At 45.9% G+C, this 18,612-nt stretch overlaps 1 protein-coding gene across 1 annotated transcript in view; it reads left to right on the top strand.

Annotated features, from left to right (window-relative positions):
* Positions 1 to 17,713, top strand: part of LOC129706087 (IQ motif and SEC7 domain-containing protein 3-like) — a 68,920-nt gene extending 51,207 nt beyond the window's left edge. Inside the window, 2 exon segments of the mRNA XM_055650059.1 lie at positions 8,846 to 8,892; positions 14,333 to 17,713. Of these exon segments, the coding sequence (XP_055506034.1) occupies positions 8,846 to 8,892; positions 14,333 to 14,761 (476 nt within the window). The 3' untranslated portion in view covers positions 14,762 to 17,713.
* The last annotated feature ends 899 nt before the right edge of the window (positions 17,714 to 18,612 follow it).

Raw genomic sequence — 18,612 nt, 5'->3', positions numbered from 1 at the left:
GGCCTCTCTCCACTGGCTCTCTGTGCGGTTCTGAATACATTTCAAGATCCTCCTCCATGTCTACAAAGCCCTCAATGGGCTTGCCCCCACCTACATTAAAAGTCTGCTCACCCACCACTCCGCCTCCAGGCCCTTTAGATCGGCCGACTTGGGGTTACTGAATATCCCGCGGTCTAGGCATAAGCTCAGGGGCTACCGCACCTTTGCGGTTGCAGCCCCTAGACTGTGGAACGGCAGCATCCCCCTTCCCATCAGAACGAACAGCCCCCTCCATCGACTCCTTTAAGTTGCGAATAAAAACTTATCTGTACTCCCAAACCTTTCTTGACATCATCTGAGGGAGGGCTACATGTATGTAGTTTGTTTGTTATACTATTCTTATACAAATGTAAAGCACTTTGGCCAAAGAGAGTTGTTTTTTAAATGTGCTATAGAAATAAATGTGACTTGACTTGACTAAACTAAACAATTAAAACACGCAAACAAACAAAGGTAGACAAAAATGCTGGAGAAACTCAGTGGGTGCAGCAGCATCTATGGAGCGAAGGAAATTTCGGGCCGAAACCCTGAAGGAAATAGGCAACGTTTCGGGCCGAAACCCTTCTTCAGACAATTAAAACAAACATGTGTCTTACTTTGCATATGGAGAATACTGTGTTTAATTCCACGTGCCACACTGAAGGGCTGATGTATTGATCAAGAATCAATATCCAGTGGTAATTCTAGTACAGATTCGAGTCCAGCATAAAATAATTGGATATGGCGAGACTGCAAAGCTTTGATCTGTTGCAGATATTGTGGGCTCAGGCATGATCTACTTGAATGTAGACCTTACCGCCATGGGTGGCCCTACCAGGAGCATAGCTCCAGATGGCATCGCTCTCAGGATCTCAGGACCACACAAGCTTCTCCACCACGACACGGTGACAATCCACGGAGCAGAGAGACACGGACAGGAAAAGATTTGCAGTATCTGGGCTAAATGTGGGCAGATGGGACTAGCTTAGATCGGGCACCTTAGTTGGCATGGACAAGTTAGTCGAAGGGTCAGTTTTCCTGCTGTATGACACTATGACTATGAATGGCCAAGAGGCCACATACCCCAGTATCACCCTCATGTTCAGTCAGTCTTAGACTAACGTCACAGCTTCCGGTCAAATCAATCAATTAAAGACTTTATTGTCGTTCAAAAATGCACCAACAAATGCAAGTCTGAACGAAATGTTGTTGCACCTGGCTCAACGTGCAACATAAAATAACAAAAGGATCAAATAGATAAAAAGATAAAACAGATAATAGTGGCGGCACATTATATGGAATCCAAGAGTCTGATGTCTCGGGGGAAGAAGCTGTTTCAGAACCTGGCCGTTCTGCTCCTTGTACTGCGATACCTTTTGCCCGGGGGCAGCAGAGTGAACAGTCCATGATGGAGATGTGTGGGGTCTTTTATAATGTGGTTGGCCTTGGACAAGCAACGTTTGCACGCAATGTCCCGGATTGAAGGAAGAGAAGTCCCGATGATTTTGTCAGCCGTCCTCACCACTCCCTGCACGGACTTCCAGTCGGAGGCTTTGCAGTCCCCGAACCAGACAGAGATGCAGCTGGTCAAAATGCTTTCTATGGTGCCCCTGTAGAAAGTGGTGAGGACGGGATGGGGGAGGTGAGCTCTTCTCATCTGGCGCAGAAAGTGCAAAGTGCATCTCTTAACTAGTGATGCGATGTTTTGTGCAACTGTGCCTCGTATCAAACAGGAAGCAGAAAACTAAAACTAAATCTCCAGGGGAGGAAAGGGTTGATGTCTGTGGAGCAGTTTTTGCATGTTGTCAGTCTAGTGCCTGCACTCTGTCGACTAGAATAGCCCACTGGACAGTGGTCAGTATTTGAAGGCCAAGTGGCTGTCAGTATGCCCACAGCCTCAGATACATGGCCAATCACGAAATGGTTACAATTGCTGCTGGTGCTAGTGAAACGCAGATTGGAATGCATCAAGAAGCACTACTTACTTGGCTTTTGAAGCATCCTTGAGGGGGGACCTCATTAAAACGTACAGAATAATGAAAGGCATAGATAGAGTGGATGTGGAGAGGATGTTTCCACTGGTGGGAGAGTCTAGGACCAGAGGGCACAGCCTCAGAATTAAAGGGCGCTCTTTTAGAAAGGGGGTGAGGGGGAACTTCTTTAGTCAGAGGGTAGTTAATCTGTGGAACTCATTGCCACAGACGGCTGTGGAGGCCAAGTCAGTGGATATTTTGAAGGCAGAGATAGACAGATTCTTAAGGGAGTTAGATGTGGCCCTTGTGGCTAAAGGGATCAGGGGGTATGGAGAAAAGGCAGGAACAGGATACTGAGTTGGATGATCAGCCATGATCATATTGAATGGCGGTGCAGGCTCGAAGGGCCGAATGGCCTACTCCTGCACCTATTTTCTATGTTTCTATGTTTCTATGTTAATTAGAACGGGTGTCAAGGGTCATGGGGGGAAGGGCGGAGTGGACTCGATGGGCCGAATGGCCTAATTCTAATTCTACTCCTATGACTTGCAAACCTGTGAACTATGAAGGGTCCTGACCCGAAACGTCACCTCTCCATGTTTTCCAGAGACGCTGCCTGACCCACCGAGTTGCTCCAGCCCTTTTTTGTAAACCAGCATCTGCAGTTCCTTTGTGTTGTTCGTGAGGAAGATACGATCTGATCTCTCGCGGCTGGGCTGAAGCGGGTCTATCATACAATTGCAGTCTCTGGAGTCCACGGGCAATCCATCACCTGCCTGTTAGGTCCCTTCAGTTCATACAATCGATAAACTATTCAACAAGTAGTGAGTTGATTTTCTGACAATGACAGCAACATTAACTGCAATGACTGACCACTGCTGCTGCTTCCCCGGGACACTAAACAATTTAATTAGTCGGGAAATTGAGCGGAACTCTGCTACAAAATCAAAGCATATTAGAGAGCATGCTGTATAAAAATGACACTCTGATGGTTTTGAAATATGACTAGTGGCAGTGAGCAGAAACCACACGTTAGTGCAGTGAGAAGGCATCGTTCAACACTTCTAAGAGGGTGTGATAATGGGCCTGCACCAGGCTCTCATTATTTAAAATGAGCAACGGGATTAGTAGACTCCCCATGACTGATGTTGGGTGATTCATCCTGGCCGCTTGCTCCAAACCTTCCCCCTCACCCCCTTTCTAAAAGAGCGCCCTTTAATTCTGAGGCTGTGCCCTCTGGTCCTAGAATCTCCCACCAGTGGAAACATCCTCTCCACATCCACTCTATCTATGCCTTTCATTATTCTGTGCGTTTTAATGAGGTCCCCCCTCAAGGATGTTTCAAAAGCCAAGTAAGTAGTGCTTCTTGATGCATTCCAATCTGCGTTTCACTAGCACCAGCAGCAATTGTAACCATTTTGTGATTGGCCATGTATCTGAGGCTGTGGGCATACTGACAGCCACTTGGCCTTCAAATACTGACCACTCCCCAGTGGGATATTCTAGTCGACAGAGTGCAGGCACTAGACTCACAACATGCAAAAACTGCTCCACAAACATCAACCCTTTCCTCCCCTGGAGGTTTAGTTTTAGTTTTCTGCTTCCTGTTTGATACGAGGCACAGTTGCACAAAACATCGCATCACTAGTTAAGAGATGCACTTTGCACTTTGCACTTTCTGCGCCGGATGAGATGAGCTCACCTCCCCCATCCCGTCCTCACCACTTTCTACAGGGGCACCATAGAGAGCATTTTGACCAGCTGCATCTCTGTCTGGTTCGGGGACTGCAAAGCCTCCGACTGGAAGGCCGTGCAGGGAGTGGTGAGGATGGCTGAAAAAATCATCAGGACTTCTCTTCCTTCGATCCGGGACATTGCGTGCAAACGTTGCTTGTCCAAGGCCAACCGCATTATAAAAGACCCCACACATCTCCATCATGGACTGTTCACTCTGCTGCCCCCGGGCAAAAGGTATCGCAGTACAAGGAGCAGAACGGCCAGGTTCTGAAACAGCTTCTTCCCCCGAGACATCAGACTCTTGAATTCCATATAATGTGCCGCCACTATTATCTGTTTTATATTTTTATCTATTTGATCCTTTTGTTATTTTATGTTGCGTCGCTTGTGGCTGGAGAGACTGACGTGGGAGTGACAGTCTCTGTGGCAAAGGTCACATTTTGTTCCCGGAGTTTGTTGAAGTTGCTGCGCTCCTTTCTGAGTGCCTGCTTTGTCTGTCTCAGCGTTCATCAGTTTCTCTCCCCCCGTTTTGAGATGTTGGCTCAGGGTTCCTTCTCCACCTTGTGCGGTCGGCTGCAAGGTCTCCCAGGAACGAAACGTTGCCTATTTCCTTCGCTCCATAGATGCTGCTGCACCCGCTGAGTTCCTCCAGCACTTTTGTCTACCTTAGAGAAATATATGTTGCTTTGGAAGGCTGAAGCAAATGGGACAATGCTTACATGAAAGAATAAATGCAGATGTAGACAGGAGAACTGTGTCTTTCCTGTAAAATGACATATAATTCCATTTAGAAATGTGAAAAAGGTCGTGTTTTATTTGTGAATATATCGCCAGTGTGCCCCAAATTCCATCTCGCTTCCAGTGTTTCAGCTGCACCTCAGTAGGTGCAGGTGGCTTTGTGCCAACTCCCCTCCACTGGCCTGTCAGCAGCTTCTTCCCCCCCCCCCCCCCCCCCCCCCCCCCCCGCCCCCCACCCCAAGGGCTTCCTCTTACAAATTGGCACAGTGGCGCAGCAAGTCATAGAAACATAGAAAATAGGTGCAGGAGTAAAAAAAAAAAAATCTCATCTCGGTCCTAAAAGATTTCCCCCTTATCCTTAAACTGTGACCCCTAGTTCTGGACTTCCGCAACATCGGGAACAATCTTCCTGCATCTAGCCTGTCCAACCGCTTAAGAATTTTGTAAGTTTCTATAAGATCCCCCCTCAATCTCCTAAATTCTAGCGTGCACAAGCCGAGTCTATCCAGTCTTTCTTCATATGAAAGTCCTGCCATCCCAGGAATCAGTCTGGTGAACCTTCTCTGTACTCCCTCTACTGCAAGGATGTCTTTCCTCAGATTAGGAGACCATGGAGAGAGAAATCTATCCGCTGCCGGGTTGAGCCGCTGCCTCACAGCGACAGAGACCCGGGTTCGATCTTGACCTCTGGTGCTGTCTGTGTGGAGTTTGCACGTTCTCCCTGTGACCGCGTGGGTTTCCTCCGGGTGCTCTGGGTTTCCTCCCACATCCCAAAGGCTGTGCGGGTTTGTAGGTTAATTGGGCTGTAAATTGCCCCCTAGTGTGTAAGGAATGGGATAGCACGGAACTAGTGTGAACGGGTTGGTGTGGACGTGATGGGCCAAAGGGCCTGTTTCCAGGCTGTATCTTTCAATTCAATCAATCAAATTGGCCTGGTGATTTTGGCGGTAGAGTTGCTGCCTCACAGCGACGGAGACCCGGGGTTCGATCCTGTCTATGGGTGCTGGCTGTACGGAGTTTGTATGTTCTCCCCGTGACCTGTGTGGGTTTTTTCTTCCCACACGTTTAGTTTAGTTTAGAGATACAGTGCAGAAACATGCCCTTCGGCCCACCGAGTCCACCAGTGCCGACCAGAGATCTGCACACACTTTCACTACCCTACACACACTGGTGACAATTTACAATTATCTACACAATGGTAAATGAGACAACTGAAGAAATGTCGCCAGCTGACAAATCTGGAGATACCGGGCCTGCTTTCTGTTGTCCCACTGATAACAATAGACAATAGACAATAGGTGCAGGAGTAGGCCATTCGGCCCGTCGAGCCAGCACCACCATTCAATGTGATCATGGCTGATCATCCACAATCAGTTCCCCGTTCCTGCCTTCTCCCCATATCCCCTGACTCCACTATCTTTAAGAGCACTGTCTAGCTCTCTCTTGAAAGCATCCGGAGAACCTGCCTCCACCGCCCTCTGAGGCAGAGAATTCCACAGACTCACAACTCTCTGTGAGAAAAAGTTTTTCCTCGTCTCCATTCTAAATGGCTTACTCCTTCTTCTTAAACTGTGGCCCCTGGTTCTGGACTCCCCCAACATCGGGAACACGTTGTTTAAGAAGGAACTGCAGATGCTGGAAAATCGAAGGTACACAAAAAAGCTGGAGAAACTCAGCGGGTGCAGCAGCATCTATGGAGCGAAGGAAATAGGCAACGTTGGGTTTCGGCCCGAAACGTTGCCTATTTTTTTTGTGTACCTTCGGGAACACGTTTCCTGCCTCTAGCGTCTAGCGTGTCCAATCCCGTAATAACCTCCTCTATGTTGTACTTGTTGTAACCTGGAGAGGAGCTTCGACCACCGGCCCTGCGGTCTGCGGTGCTTCTGGCAGCGGCGCGGTGGGGACTTTAGATCTTCGACCGCCGGCCTGCGGCCTACACCGTATTGAAGCCGCGGTCTCCGGTGGGGAGGCACCGATTCAGGACTTACCTGGTCTGCACATCTGGACGTCCGCAGCGGCGACTGCGGAGGGTTGAGGTCCCAACCACGGGGGGAAATGGAGGAGGACTGAACAAATTTTTGTGCGATGAATGGATGTGGTGGATGTTTGTGTTAAATGTTTATTGTGTATTGTGTGTTATTTTTTGATTGTACCGCTGCTGGCAAATTCATTTCACTGCACTTTATGTGCACATGATGAATAAAACGGACTTGATTGACTTGTGCTGCGCACTCTGCTCCAAACTGGAGGGTAAATATGGTTCACTATATCAATAGCTTCGTATCTCACCACACACATGGGCTTCCCAGAGAAACATACCTCTCTGTTTTATTCCCAGCAACAACCCATGCCCCAAAGAGATATTCTTGCTGATGATCTATACGCCGGTAAAACCTCAGCAGAATAGCGGGTCACAGAATCATAGAGAGAGCAAACAGGCCCTTCGGCCCAACTTGCCCACACTGGCCAACACATCCCATCTGCACTTGTCCCACTTGCCTGCGTTTGGCCCATACCCCTCCAAATCATGTCCTATCCATGCACCTGTCCAATTGTTTCTTAAACATTGCAATGGTCAAGTCAAGAGAGTTTATTGTCATGTGTCCCAGATAGGACAATGAAATTCTTGCACAACAGAACATAGACGGCATGAATACAGAACAGATCAGTGTGTCCATATACCATTATATAAATATATACACACATCAATACAGAAACAGAAAAAGTGCAAATAAACAGATAATGGTCTATTAATGCTCAGAGTTTTGTTTCAGTTGAGTTTAATAGCCTGATGGCTGTGGGGAAGTAGCTATTCCTGAACCTGGACGTTGCAGTCTTCAGGCTCCTGTACCTTCTACCGGAAGGTAGTGGGGAGATGAGTGTGTGGCCAGGATGGTGTGGGTCCTTGATGATGCTGCCAGCCTTTTTGAGGCAGCGACTATGACAGATCCCCTGCCTCAACTGCCTCCTCCAGCAGCTCGTTCCATACACCCACTACCTTTTGTGTGAAAAAGTAACCCCTCGGGTTCCTATTAAATCTTTCCCCTTTCACCATTGTCACATCCGGTTCTCGACTTCTCCTACTCTGGGCAAGAGACTCTGTGCCTCTCCCTGATCTATTCCTCTCGTGATTTTATACAGATACATAGTTACATAGAAATTAGGTGCAGGAGTAGGCCATTCGGACCTTCGAGCCTGCACCGCCATTCAATACGATCATGGCTGATCATCCAACTCAGTATCCTGTACCTGCCTTCTCTCCATACCCCCTGATCCCTTTAGCCACAAGGGCCACATCTAACTCCCTCTTAAATATAACCAAAGATGTGAAGAGTTTGGAGTAAGAGCTCCCTGCATGCAGCATGAAATTACCCATATGTTCGCGTTAATGAAAATAAATTTGTGGGAATGCGTGCTTAAATTGTCAGTACACATTTCCTGTACTGTGCTGAAATGACAAATTGTAAAATTATCCCTTTAGTTTCTGCTGCTAGACTTACTGGAGAAGTTGCAGTGGCATCTGGTGAGATGACACATATTGTGCTGTCGTCTGAGGCAGTCTGAATTCCACGTTAGAGTTATGTTGCTAATTAAGTAATAAGCCTCTGTCATGTAAGTTAGAGCCGGCTTGCTTCAAAGGATAAGAGTTCTGCTACCGGATTCACAATGCCACCTTTCATTTACACTCTAAACTATCAGGTATTGAGGGGCATCAATGCTGTTTCAAATGGATATAACCTATCATAGAAACATAGAAAATAGCAGGAGTAGGCCATTCGGCCCTTCAAGCCTGCACCGCCATTCAATATGATCATGACTGATCATCCAACTCAGTATCTTGTACCTGCCTTCTCTCCATACCCCCTGATCCCATTAGCCACAAGGGCCACATCCAACTCCCTCTTAAATATAGCCAATGAACTGTGGCCTCAACTACCTTCTGTGGCAGAGAATTCTACAGATTCACCACTCTCTGTGTGTAATTTTTTTTTCTCATCGGTCCTAAAAGATTTCCCCCTTATCCTTAAACTGTGACCCCTTGTCCTGGACTTCCCCAACATGTGCTGCCATTGAAAATGGTGAAGGGTCCCGACCTGAAACGTCACCCATCCTTTTTCTCCAAGGATGCTGCCTGACCCGCTCAGTTACTCCGGCACTTTGTGTCTGTCTCCAGAAAATACTAGCACAAGGCAGGGAGGGAACAGCAACATTGATGCTATTCCCCTCCAAATCGCCAAGAAATCCATATCCGGGTGCAGCTCGATGAAAAGTAATCCCTCTAAGTCTAATATCTATGAGCGCAGATTAACAAAGACGGCTCAGCCAGACTTCAGCACCACGGACAGCTACATCTCACTGATGTATTCTTTGTTTTAAAGGCAAAAAAGAGATTGGAGAAAGCAAGACCAGTAACACCGCTGTAGAGGTAAGACACTCCTGCTTTGGAATAGGTCGATGTTTTTGCTTCATAGTGGTCTACAATTTAATATAAAACACACAGATCTGGCCTGGCCTGGCCTGGCCCTGGGACACACAACCCCATGTGGCTCTAGACTATAGACAATAGGTGCAGGAGAAGGCCATTCAGCCCTGGTTCTGGACTCCCCCAACATCGGGAACATGTTTCCTGCCTCTAGCGTGTCCAAGCCCTTAACAATCTTATATGTTTCAATGAGATGCCCTCTCATCCTTCTAATCTCCAGCTGGTTGTGAGAGGTCTCCAAAGAGTCGCAGCGTCTTTCTGGTCGCCGCTGAATTTTCAACATGTTGAAAATTTCGGCGACCTATCACGGGTGTCGGCAGTCGCCTGTAAAGGGGGGGACAGTCCCTTAAGTGAGCAGGACAGGCAGCATTGGCGGAGAGAAGGAATGGGTGACGTTTCAGGTCGAGACCCTTCTTCACGACTCGATACGTCACCCATTCCTTCTCTCCGGAGAGGCTGCCTGTCCTGCTGAGTTACTCCAGCATTTTGTGTCTGTCTTCAGTGCAAACCAGCATCTGCAGTTCCTTCCTGCACCACTTTGACCGCTCAGAAAATGAGGTCAGTTCCGTGTTCAACGGGTCAGTTCTCCTGGTTGATTTTCAGCAACGATTGCTCCATAATATTAGTAGAAACACAGGAACAAACAAATGGCGCTAAGAATGGTGCAGATTTTGTGCATGTTTCCAGTAGGCCGACCTCAGGACATAAAATTGTACAGAAATAACATGAGATTATTAAGGGTTTGGACACGCTAGAGGCAGGAAACATGTTCCCGATGTTGGGGGAGTACAGAACCAGGGGCCACACAGTCTAAGAATAAGGAGTACGCCATTTCGAACGGAGACGAGGAAACACTTTTTCTCACAGAGAGTGGTGAGTCTGTGGAATTCTCTGCCTCAGAGGGCGGTGGAGGCCGGTTCTCTGGATACTTTCAAGAGAGAGCTAGATAGGGCTCTTAAAAATAGCGGAGTCAGGGGATATGGGGAGAAGGCAGGAACGGGGTACTGATTGGGGATGATCAGCCATGATCACATTAAATGGCGGTGCTGGCTCGAAGGGCCGAATGGCCTACTCCTGCACCTACTGTCTATTGAAATTATTATAACAATTATTATTGAAAATCCCAGAATGTAATTTTATTTGTAATCCCCCCTCAATTATGTTTCCAAATATACAATCATTATTATAGACATTTTTATAGTGTATTTTTAAAACCCCCAATCATAGTTATTTCTAAAATTATTCCAATCATTATTATAACAATATTAAAGTATAATAAGTGTGATCATCTAATAATATTAAATATAATCTATTAACATAAAATAACTATAATAACATGTTACGTAGAATTATAAAAATATCATCAAATGATGATATTGGTTATATTATCATATAATAATTACTATTGCAGACTTATAATAGTTTGGTTAAAGTGTGAAAAGGGCAGTCATTGGCACATACTCTATCATTAAGGGTACACTTCCAATAATATTAGGTGATTGGCCAGTTCAGCCAGTCCTTGCTGGGCTCAGCTCTGGAGTGAGGAGTGAAGTGATCCAACAGAAAGTGGTGGAGTCCTTGGTCTAATTGTGTGTGCGACCTTGTTCCGAGGTGCCATCAAGTTTGCGCTGAGCTCTGTTAGCCTTGCCGTTGCTTGTCACAGTGGGATTAATGTTCTGTGCCCTGTGCTGCCGTCTGAGCCAAGAGTGCGGACGGCACTTCACATATCAGTAATTCAATGTGACCCGTGGCAGCAACTAATGATATTGAGGCTGATTACGTTGAGCACCTATAAAGAACTGTTTAAGTGTAATAAATAATGAGGAAATGAAGACAGACCATAGCTGAAGCAAGCGGCCATTCAATGAGACCAGTGTGGACAATTGAAACATCAATCAATCAATCAGTTTCAATCAATCAATCAGTTTTATTCGTCACATTGCACATAAAGTGCAAGTGAAATGAATTTGTCAATAACATATAAGATTGTTAAGGGCTTGAAACATATAAGATTGTTAAGGACTTGAAACATATAAAACCAGGGGCCACACAGTTTAAGAATAAGGAGTAAGCCATTTAGAACGGAGACGAGGAAACACTTTTTCTCACAGAGAGTGGTGAGTCTGTGGAATTCTCTGCCTCAGAGGGCGGTTGAGGCAGGTTCTCTGTGGCCCCTGGTTCTGGACTCCCCCAACATCGGGAACGTGTTTCCTGCCTCTAGCGTGTCCAAGCCCATAACGATCTTATATGTTTCAAAAAGATCCCCTCTCATCCTTCTAAACTCCAGAGTGTACAAGCCCAGCCGCTCCATTCTCTCAGCATATGACAGTCCCGCCATCCTGGGAATCAACCTTGTAAACCTACGCTGCACTCCCTCAATAGCAAGAATCCCTCAAACATCCAGTGAATTGGCCTCCACTTCTGTCTGTGGCAGAGAATGCAATTATTATTAATGCAAAAAAACCTGAAACCCTTCACGGAACCAAGACACCTTGTAGTTCACAGTTTAGTTAGTGTAGTCCTGTGTGTACACGAGTCTGATGGTTGTTGGCGACAAGCTGTTCCTGAACCTGGAGGTCACGGTTTTCAGGCTCCTGTACCTTCTTCTCGGTGGTAGGAGTGAGATGAGAGCGTGGCCAGGATGGTGTGGGTCTCTGATGATGCTGGCTGTCTTTTTGGAAGCAGCGCCTCTTGTAAATCCCTTCGATGGTGGGGAGGTCAGTACACGTGATGTACTGGGCAGTGTTCACCATTTGTTGTCATTTTCCTCGTTAGATAGTATTTGTCGACGTACCTTAGATGACTACCTTAGAAATGCTCCATGTCAAAGGGGCAGCACAGTGGTCCAATGGTAGAGTTGCTGCCTTATAGCGCCAGAGACCCAGGTTTGATCCAGAGTTTGTACCTTCTCCCTGTGACCGGGTGCTCCGGTTTTCACCCACCCTCCAAAGACTTGCAGGTTTGCAGCTTAATTGGCTTAAGTAAAAAATGTCCCTAGTGTGTAGGATAGTGCTAGTGTACGGGGTGATAGCTGGGTGGTGCAGACGCCATGGGCTGTTTCCACATTGTATTGCAGTCTGAAACTCTAAAGGTACAAAAATAACATATATTACACCACGGAAGGGCATCCCAGCGTAACACACAGTAAATGACACCCCCCCCCCCCCCCATGTCCTTGTCACAGGGTCCCACAATAACAATCCCTTGGTCAAATGACCTGAGTGACATGAGATGCGTCTCAACTGGTTAATATCCTCCCTCATCCACATAAAAACAGATTTTCAACTGTATTCCACCCACCGCAAACTAACATTATCAATTGAATTTCCAGACTATACTTTGATCGCTTTTGGTGATAGGTCCTCTTCCTTGTTCTTTTAAAAAATATACTTTTATTAGAAGCAAACACATATTATAAACAGGTACACAAAAAACCTGGAGAAACTCAGCGGGTGCAGCAGCATCTATGGAGCGAAGGAAATAGGCAACGTTTCGGGCCGAAACCCTGAAGGAAATAGGCAACGTTTCGGGCCGAAACCCGAAGGAACTGCAGATGCTGGAGAATCGAAGGTACACAAAAAAGCTGGAGAAACTCAGCGGGTGCAGCAGCATCTATGGAGCAAAGGAAATAGGCAACGTTTCGGGCCGAAACCCTGAAGGAAATAGGCAACGTTTCGGGCCGAAACCCTGAAGGAAATAGGCAACGCTTCGGGCCAAAACCCTGAAGGAAATAGGTAACGTTTCGGGCCGAAACCCTTCAGGGTTTCGGCCCGAAACGTTGCCTATTTCCTTCGCTCCATAGATGCTGCTGCACCCGCTGAGTTTCTCCAGATTTTTTCTGTACCTTCGATTCTCCAGCATCTGCAGTTCCTTCTTAAACACATATTATAAACATTTCATGTATATCAGTCGTACAATATTAATATTATCGATTGTGGATTGGTTCTGCTTCTAGTTTTTTTTTTTTAATAGATAGGAAATAAAGATAAGAGAGAAAGAGGGAAAAAAACACACAAATGTCAAGATAAAAAAAAAGAACGGAATGATTTACTAATAATACATCATTAGAGATAGGTTCGTGGATTATAAAGTATAACTTTCATCTAATCCTGAGTTCAAGCTTCAGTTGTGTTCCCATGCTGAATCAATCTACCCCTTCAAATAGTCAATCAATGGAGACCATATTCTAACAAAAAGTTCTTGTTTGTCCATTAAGACAAATCTGATTCTTCCCAGGTGTAGGGTCTCGGACATTTCCACAATCCACATTTTAATTGCGGGGGTCACTGGGTCTATCAAAAATGTTAGTATTAATTTTTTCCCAGTTATTATACTGTAGTCAAGAAAGTATCTTTGGCTTGTTGTGAGTGTTAGACTTTGTTCTGATATGCCAAGTATTATTAGTTTTGAATCGGGATCTAATTTAGTATTGATAACTTCAGAAATTATTCTAAAAATATCAATCCAGAAATGTTTGATTTTTATAGTTTACAAATGTTAGCCAGGTTAATGATGTTGCCATTTATCACAGATTGGAGAGATATGTTGGAACTCTCTTTCGGGTTCTGTGGATGTATTTTTGTGCCAGCAAATCAGGTTTGTTCTGTTGGCTAATAGAAACATAGAAACATAGAAATTAGGTGCAGGAGTAGGCCATTCGGCCCTTCGAGCCTACACCGCCATTCAATATGATCATGGCTGATCATCCAACTCAGTATCCCGTACCTGCCTTCTCTCCATACCCCCTGATCCCCTTAGCCACAAGGGCCACATCTAACTCCCTCTTAAATATCGCCAATGAACTGGCCTCAACTACCCTCTGTGGCAGAGAATTCCACAGATTCACCACTCTCTGTGTGAAAAAAGTTCTCCTCATCTCGGTTTTAAAGGGTTTCCCCCTTATCCTTAAGCTGTGGCCCCTTGTCCTGGACTTCCCCAACATCGGGAACAATCTTCCTGCATCTAGCCTGTCCAACCCCTTAAGAATTTTGTAAGTTTCTATAAGATCCCCTCTCAATCTCCTAAATTCTAGAGAGTATAAACCAAGTCTATCCAGTCTTTCTTCATAAGACAGTCCTGACATCCCAGGAATCAGTCTGGTGAACCGTCTCTGTACTCCCTCTATGGCAATAATGTCCTTCCTCAGATTTGGAGACCAAAACTGTACGCAATACTCCAGGTGTGGTCTCACCAAGACCCTGTACAACTGCAGTAGAACCTCCCTGCTCCTAATAGATGTCTGAAGTCTAACACTCTGGATAAGCACGTGCCATTGATGATATACTTAGGCTCCCCTCTCCAGAGCGCTAGCTAGCAAGAGGAAAAGCAACGTGTGAAATAATTGACGTTCACAGTAACAAAGTGTTGACTATTTCTAACCTAGGTGTCAATTCACAACAGACTTGAAGCCTACCAGCATAATGCAGTGGGGGACCAGGACCAACCAAGCATGCTCCTTGACGTCAAGCAAGACAACGCGATGGCATCCAGAGCCGTGGACCATCTCCCGGCAACATTACTCCAGTGCCAGCAGGTGGTGAACGTCATCGTGCTCCCCGCGCTACCCGACCAGGCGGACAGCCCGCAGAACGCCAGCCCCTCTCACCAGGCGGGGACGGGGGGCGGCAACTCCAACTGCTCCACGCCGCACAAGATGGCGGACGAGCGGCTTCAGGGGACAGCGGTGAACGCAGGCCAGCAGCCGCCCCTGCCGCCTCCACCCCCTCCCTACAACCACCCCCACCAGTATTGCCCTCCCAATCCTTTTGTACACAGACGTAGATACTCTAGTGGGTCGCGAAGCTTAGTGTAACCGTAAACGCTGCACAATTCTAAAGCCAGAGTAAGCACGTTTTGATTCACAGGTCCATGTCTAACTAAATTCTCCTCTGAAAAGTCCAATCATCTTCCCCCTATCAATCCAATGGTATTTTCTATTCTTTCAGTGGTATATTAACACCAGCATTCATGAGTCGAGTGTAGTTTAGACAATAGACAATAGGTGCAGGAGTAGGCCATTCGGCCCTTCGAGCCAGCACCGCCATTCAATGTGATCATGGCTGATCATCCCCAATCTGTACCCCGTACTTCCCTTCTCCCCATATCCCCTGACTCCGCTATTTTATTGCCAATCATAGTCAATATTGAGCAATTAATGTTATATTTTTCCAACCTTAGCTCTCCCCCGACCTCTAATCCCCTTTGCCCTAAGTTAGTTGTCCATAGAGGAGGTGGGGTAGATTATGCTTATGGCCCCTGCTGAGGACAACGGCAATGGTAGGTTTATCCATTGGGTGGTACAGCTGAAACACCATGCTCCTCACACCACACCTTCAGCTCACTGAGTGACTTCAGTCAGATCTGAACCATTCCATGCCTATCCAATGCTTTGGGCTAGTTACACATAGAGCATAGAACGTACAGCACAGGATCAGGCCATTCGGCCCACAATGTCTGTGCTGAACCTGATGCCGAGTTAAACTAGCCTCAATTACCTGCATGCGATTGATCCACATCCCTCCATTCCCTGCATAGCCGATCTAAAAGCCTCTTCAACGCCACTCTTATATCTGCCTCCACCACCACCCCTGGCAGTGCGTTCCAGGCACCCACCACCCTCTGTGTAAAACAAACTTGCCCCAAACATTTACTTTCAACTTCGTCTTTCAGGCCCATTCACACTTCTTCGAATCTACAACCTTTTGTTTGGTAATGGTGAACTAATGACCCAGGTTATCATAGATCCGCCTCATTACTTGTCCACGCATGATATCTGCTACCACCACCTGGAAAATCTGGGGGGATTATTTAGCCATCAGCCCTTAGCAGAGAGAGCGGACACACCTGACAAATCAACACAGACTTACTCTGGCTTGGAGACCCAAACACACAAAAATAACTTTACAATTATTGACAGCTAATTTTCTAGCGATTTAATGAACGTTTGATTGATGAAAATTGTGTATCTTTGGACATCAAGGGCACAGGTTTAATAGCTTAATTTATAGATTATAATACTCACCAAATGTTAAGGCAGTTTCATAGAAGTATTTCAACTTTATTGTGGATATTACAGATTCATAGATTACACTCACCTTCATCACCATTGCTGTTTATATGCTTTAGGTCGTCTAAAGAAAGCAGAGTAGGTTTTTATATTAAGTTTACATGCACAGCTGTTTTTAAATTTATAGATCACTTCTGTTTAGAATAGGTCTTCGGAAGTGTTGTCAAAGATATCATTTTTGATTCGAGTTAGAATACTTAACTTATCTCTACAGCAATGTATTTAACACAACTTAAGGGCAAGGGGTGAGAATATGTTGCCAGGACTCAGGGCCTGGACTGTAGGGTGGGCAGGCGAGGACTTTATTCACTGGAAAGCAGGAGGCCGAGGGGTGATCTTACAGAGGTGTGTACAATCATGAGGGGAATAGGCAGGGTGGATGCACAGAGGTAGGGGAAGCCAAAACAAGAGTAGATAGGTTTAGGGTGAGAGGGAAAAGATTTAATAGGAGCCTGAGGGACAACCGTTTCACTCAGGGGGTGGTGAGTATATGGAACGAGCTGCCAGAGGAGGTAGTTGAGGCCTGTACTATAACATCAATAACAGACACCAGGGCAGGTAAATGGATAGGAAAGGTTTAAAGGGACATTGGCCAAAAATGGCGGAATGGGACAAGCTTAGATGAGGCATCGTGGTTGGCGTGGGAAAGTTGTGCTGAAGTGTCTGTTTCCGAGCTGTCCGATGCTACAACTCTACGAAGAGCTCGATGGCTTGGTGTCCCAAAGAACAATTGGAGAAGGAAGAAAGAGAGAGCAAAGATTCTGCAGGGGAGGCCAGGGATGTATGTAGTTTGCGTTGAGATATCAAGGTACTGTACATAGAATAGAGTAACAGAGAGGCACGACATCTACTTTACTGTATTTACTGGATCACACACAGTTTTCTTTTGGAGAAAGTTTTCTCAAACTAGCTCTGCGCCGATTTGACTTCACAAATCATTCTGTAGGATTCTTTAAAAAAAACTCGGGTATAGAAAAAAATCATCTGTGGTCTCTGTGAGGTAAATTGGTACCTTGTTAGTTTTGACATAAGTCTGATATTTGGTCCATTAATGCACATTTTTCATTGATTCCCAATTCTCTCAACGGATGGCAAAACGATAGAGTTACAATATATAATCAATATTTTGTGATATATTTCAGTCCATGGTTCATTGTATGATAGGGTAGGTTGTGTGTTTGGTCAGAGCCTCTAGGGACTCTGACTTATATTGAAGGTATTATTTATTAATGTATGTAATATTTATTATAACAGAAAGAAAAGATATTTTGAACTTTTTGCTGAGGCATATTATTGTATAATTTAGAACTTTCCACATTGTGCATTCACTGGATTTCGTGTAGCAAGCTTCAAAAGCCAATGCTTAAGTTTTGTGGTACAATAGTCACATTTCTCATTGTAATTCGGATTTAAAGACAATCCCTTCTATACATTGAGAGTTTCCTCTCAATAAGGCAAATAACTCCTTGATTGTGTTACCAAAGGTTTTAGGTACGATGAAATATTCTGTGGTTTCAATCGAGTTGCTATCACTGACGTGGCTTAATTGATAGACTATTCTAGACAGTGGTGACGGCCTGTCCCACTTGGTAATTTTTTCGACGACTGCCGGCATCATTGACTGGCGTACAAGGTGACCGAAACATTCGCGACGTGATGACGTATTGGCGCGCGGCGTTTTTTCAAGTGTCGCAACATTTTTTTTGTCACCGCTGGATTTTGCAAAATGTTTACAATCTTTTGGCAAAACACTGATATGATGCCGGCAGTCGCTGTAAAAAATCGCCTAGTGGGACAGGGCCTTTAATTAGCCATCTGCATCTGCCGTAGCTTCTTTGAAGAACAGCGGGCAGGAGGTTTCAGCCGGCAGTCAGTCCTTTAGCAAGTCTCAGGTGTGAGTTGTCAGTGCAGGGGTCACCTCGTTCACCAAGATAGGCTTCCCCGGTGAAGCGGCCGTTCCAACCCCATCCTGGTCACCGTGGCGACTCTTTGCCCCCCCCTCCCCCCCCTTAACATAGGACACAGGTCCAACACCGATTCTCCAGCAACTGATGGTTCGGCAACTGATTGTTCTTTAACCCAGACAATATTGCAAGACCACACTGGGCAGCAGGAGATAGCATTGAGTGCAGAGCCCCCTTTATATTGCAATATTGCAAGACCACTCTGGGCAGCAGGGGATAGCATTGAGCATGGCGCCCCCTTTATATTGCAATATTGCAAGACCACTCTGGGCAGCAGCGGATAGCATTGAGTGCAGCGCCCCCTTTATATTGCAATATTGCAAGACCACACTGGGCAGCCGGATAGCATTGAGTGCAGCACCCCCTTTATATTGCAATATTGCAAGACCACACTGGGCAGCAGGGGATAGCATTGAGTGCGTGCCCCCTTTATATTGCCCTTTATCAGGACTAGTGCCTTTATCAGGACTAGTGCCACTATCCTGAAAGAGTTCATTGCTTCTATTATTGTAATTATTTAATTCTCTAGCAGTCCGTGATGCTTGAGATACACAGAAGGGATATAGTTTAGTTTAGGTCAGTGTAGTTTATTGTCACGTGTACCGAGGTACAGTGAAAAGCTTTTGTTGCGTG

This window comes from Leucoraja erinacea, chromosome 19 (assembly GCF_028641065.1).
Source record: "Leucoraja erinacea ecotype New England chromosome 19, Leri_hhj_1, whole genome shotgun sequence".
In the NCBI taxonomy this organism is placed as follows: Eukaryota; Metazoa; Chordata; class Chondrichthyes; order Rajiformes; family Rajidae; genus Leucoraja; species Leucoraja erinaceus.
Note: the sequence above shows the minus strand (reverse complement) of the source record. Positions and strands in the feature narration are given on the sequence as shown.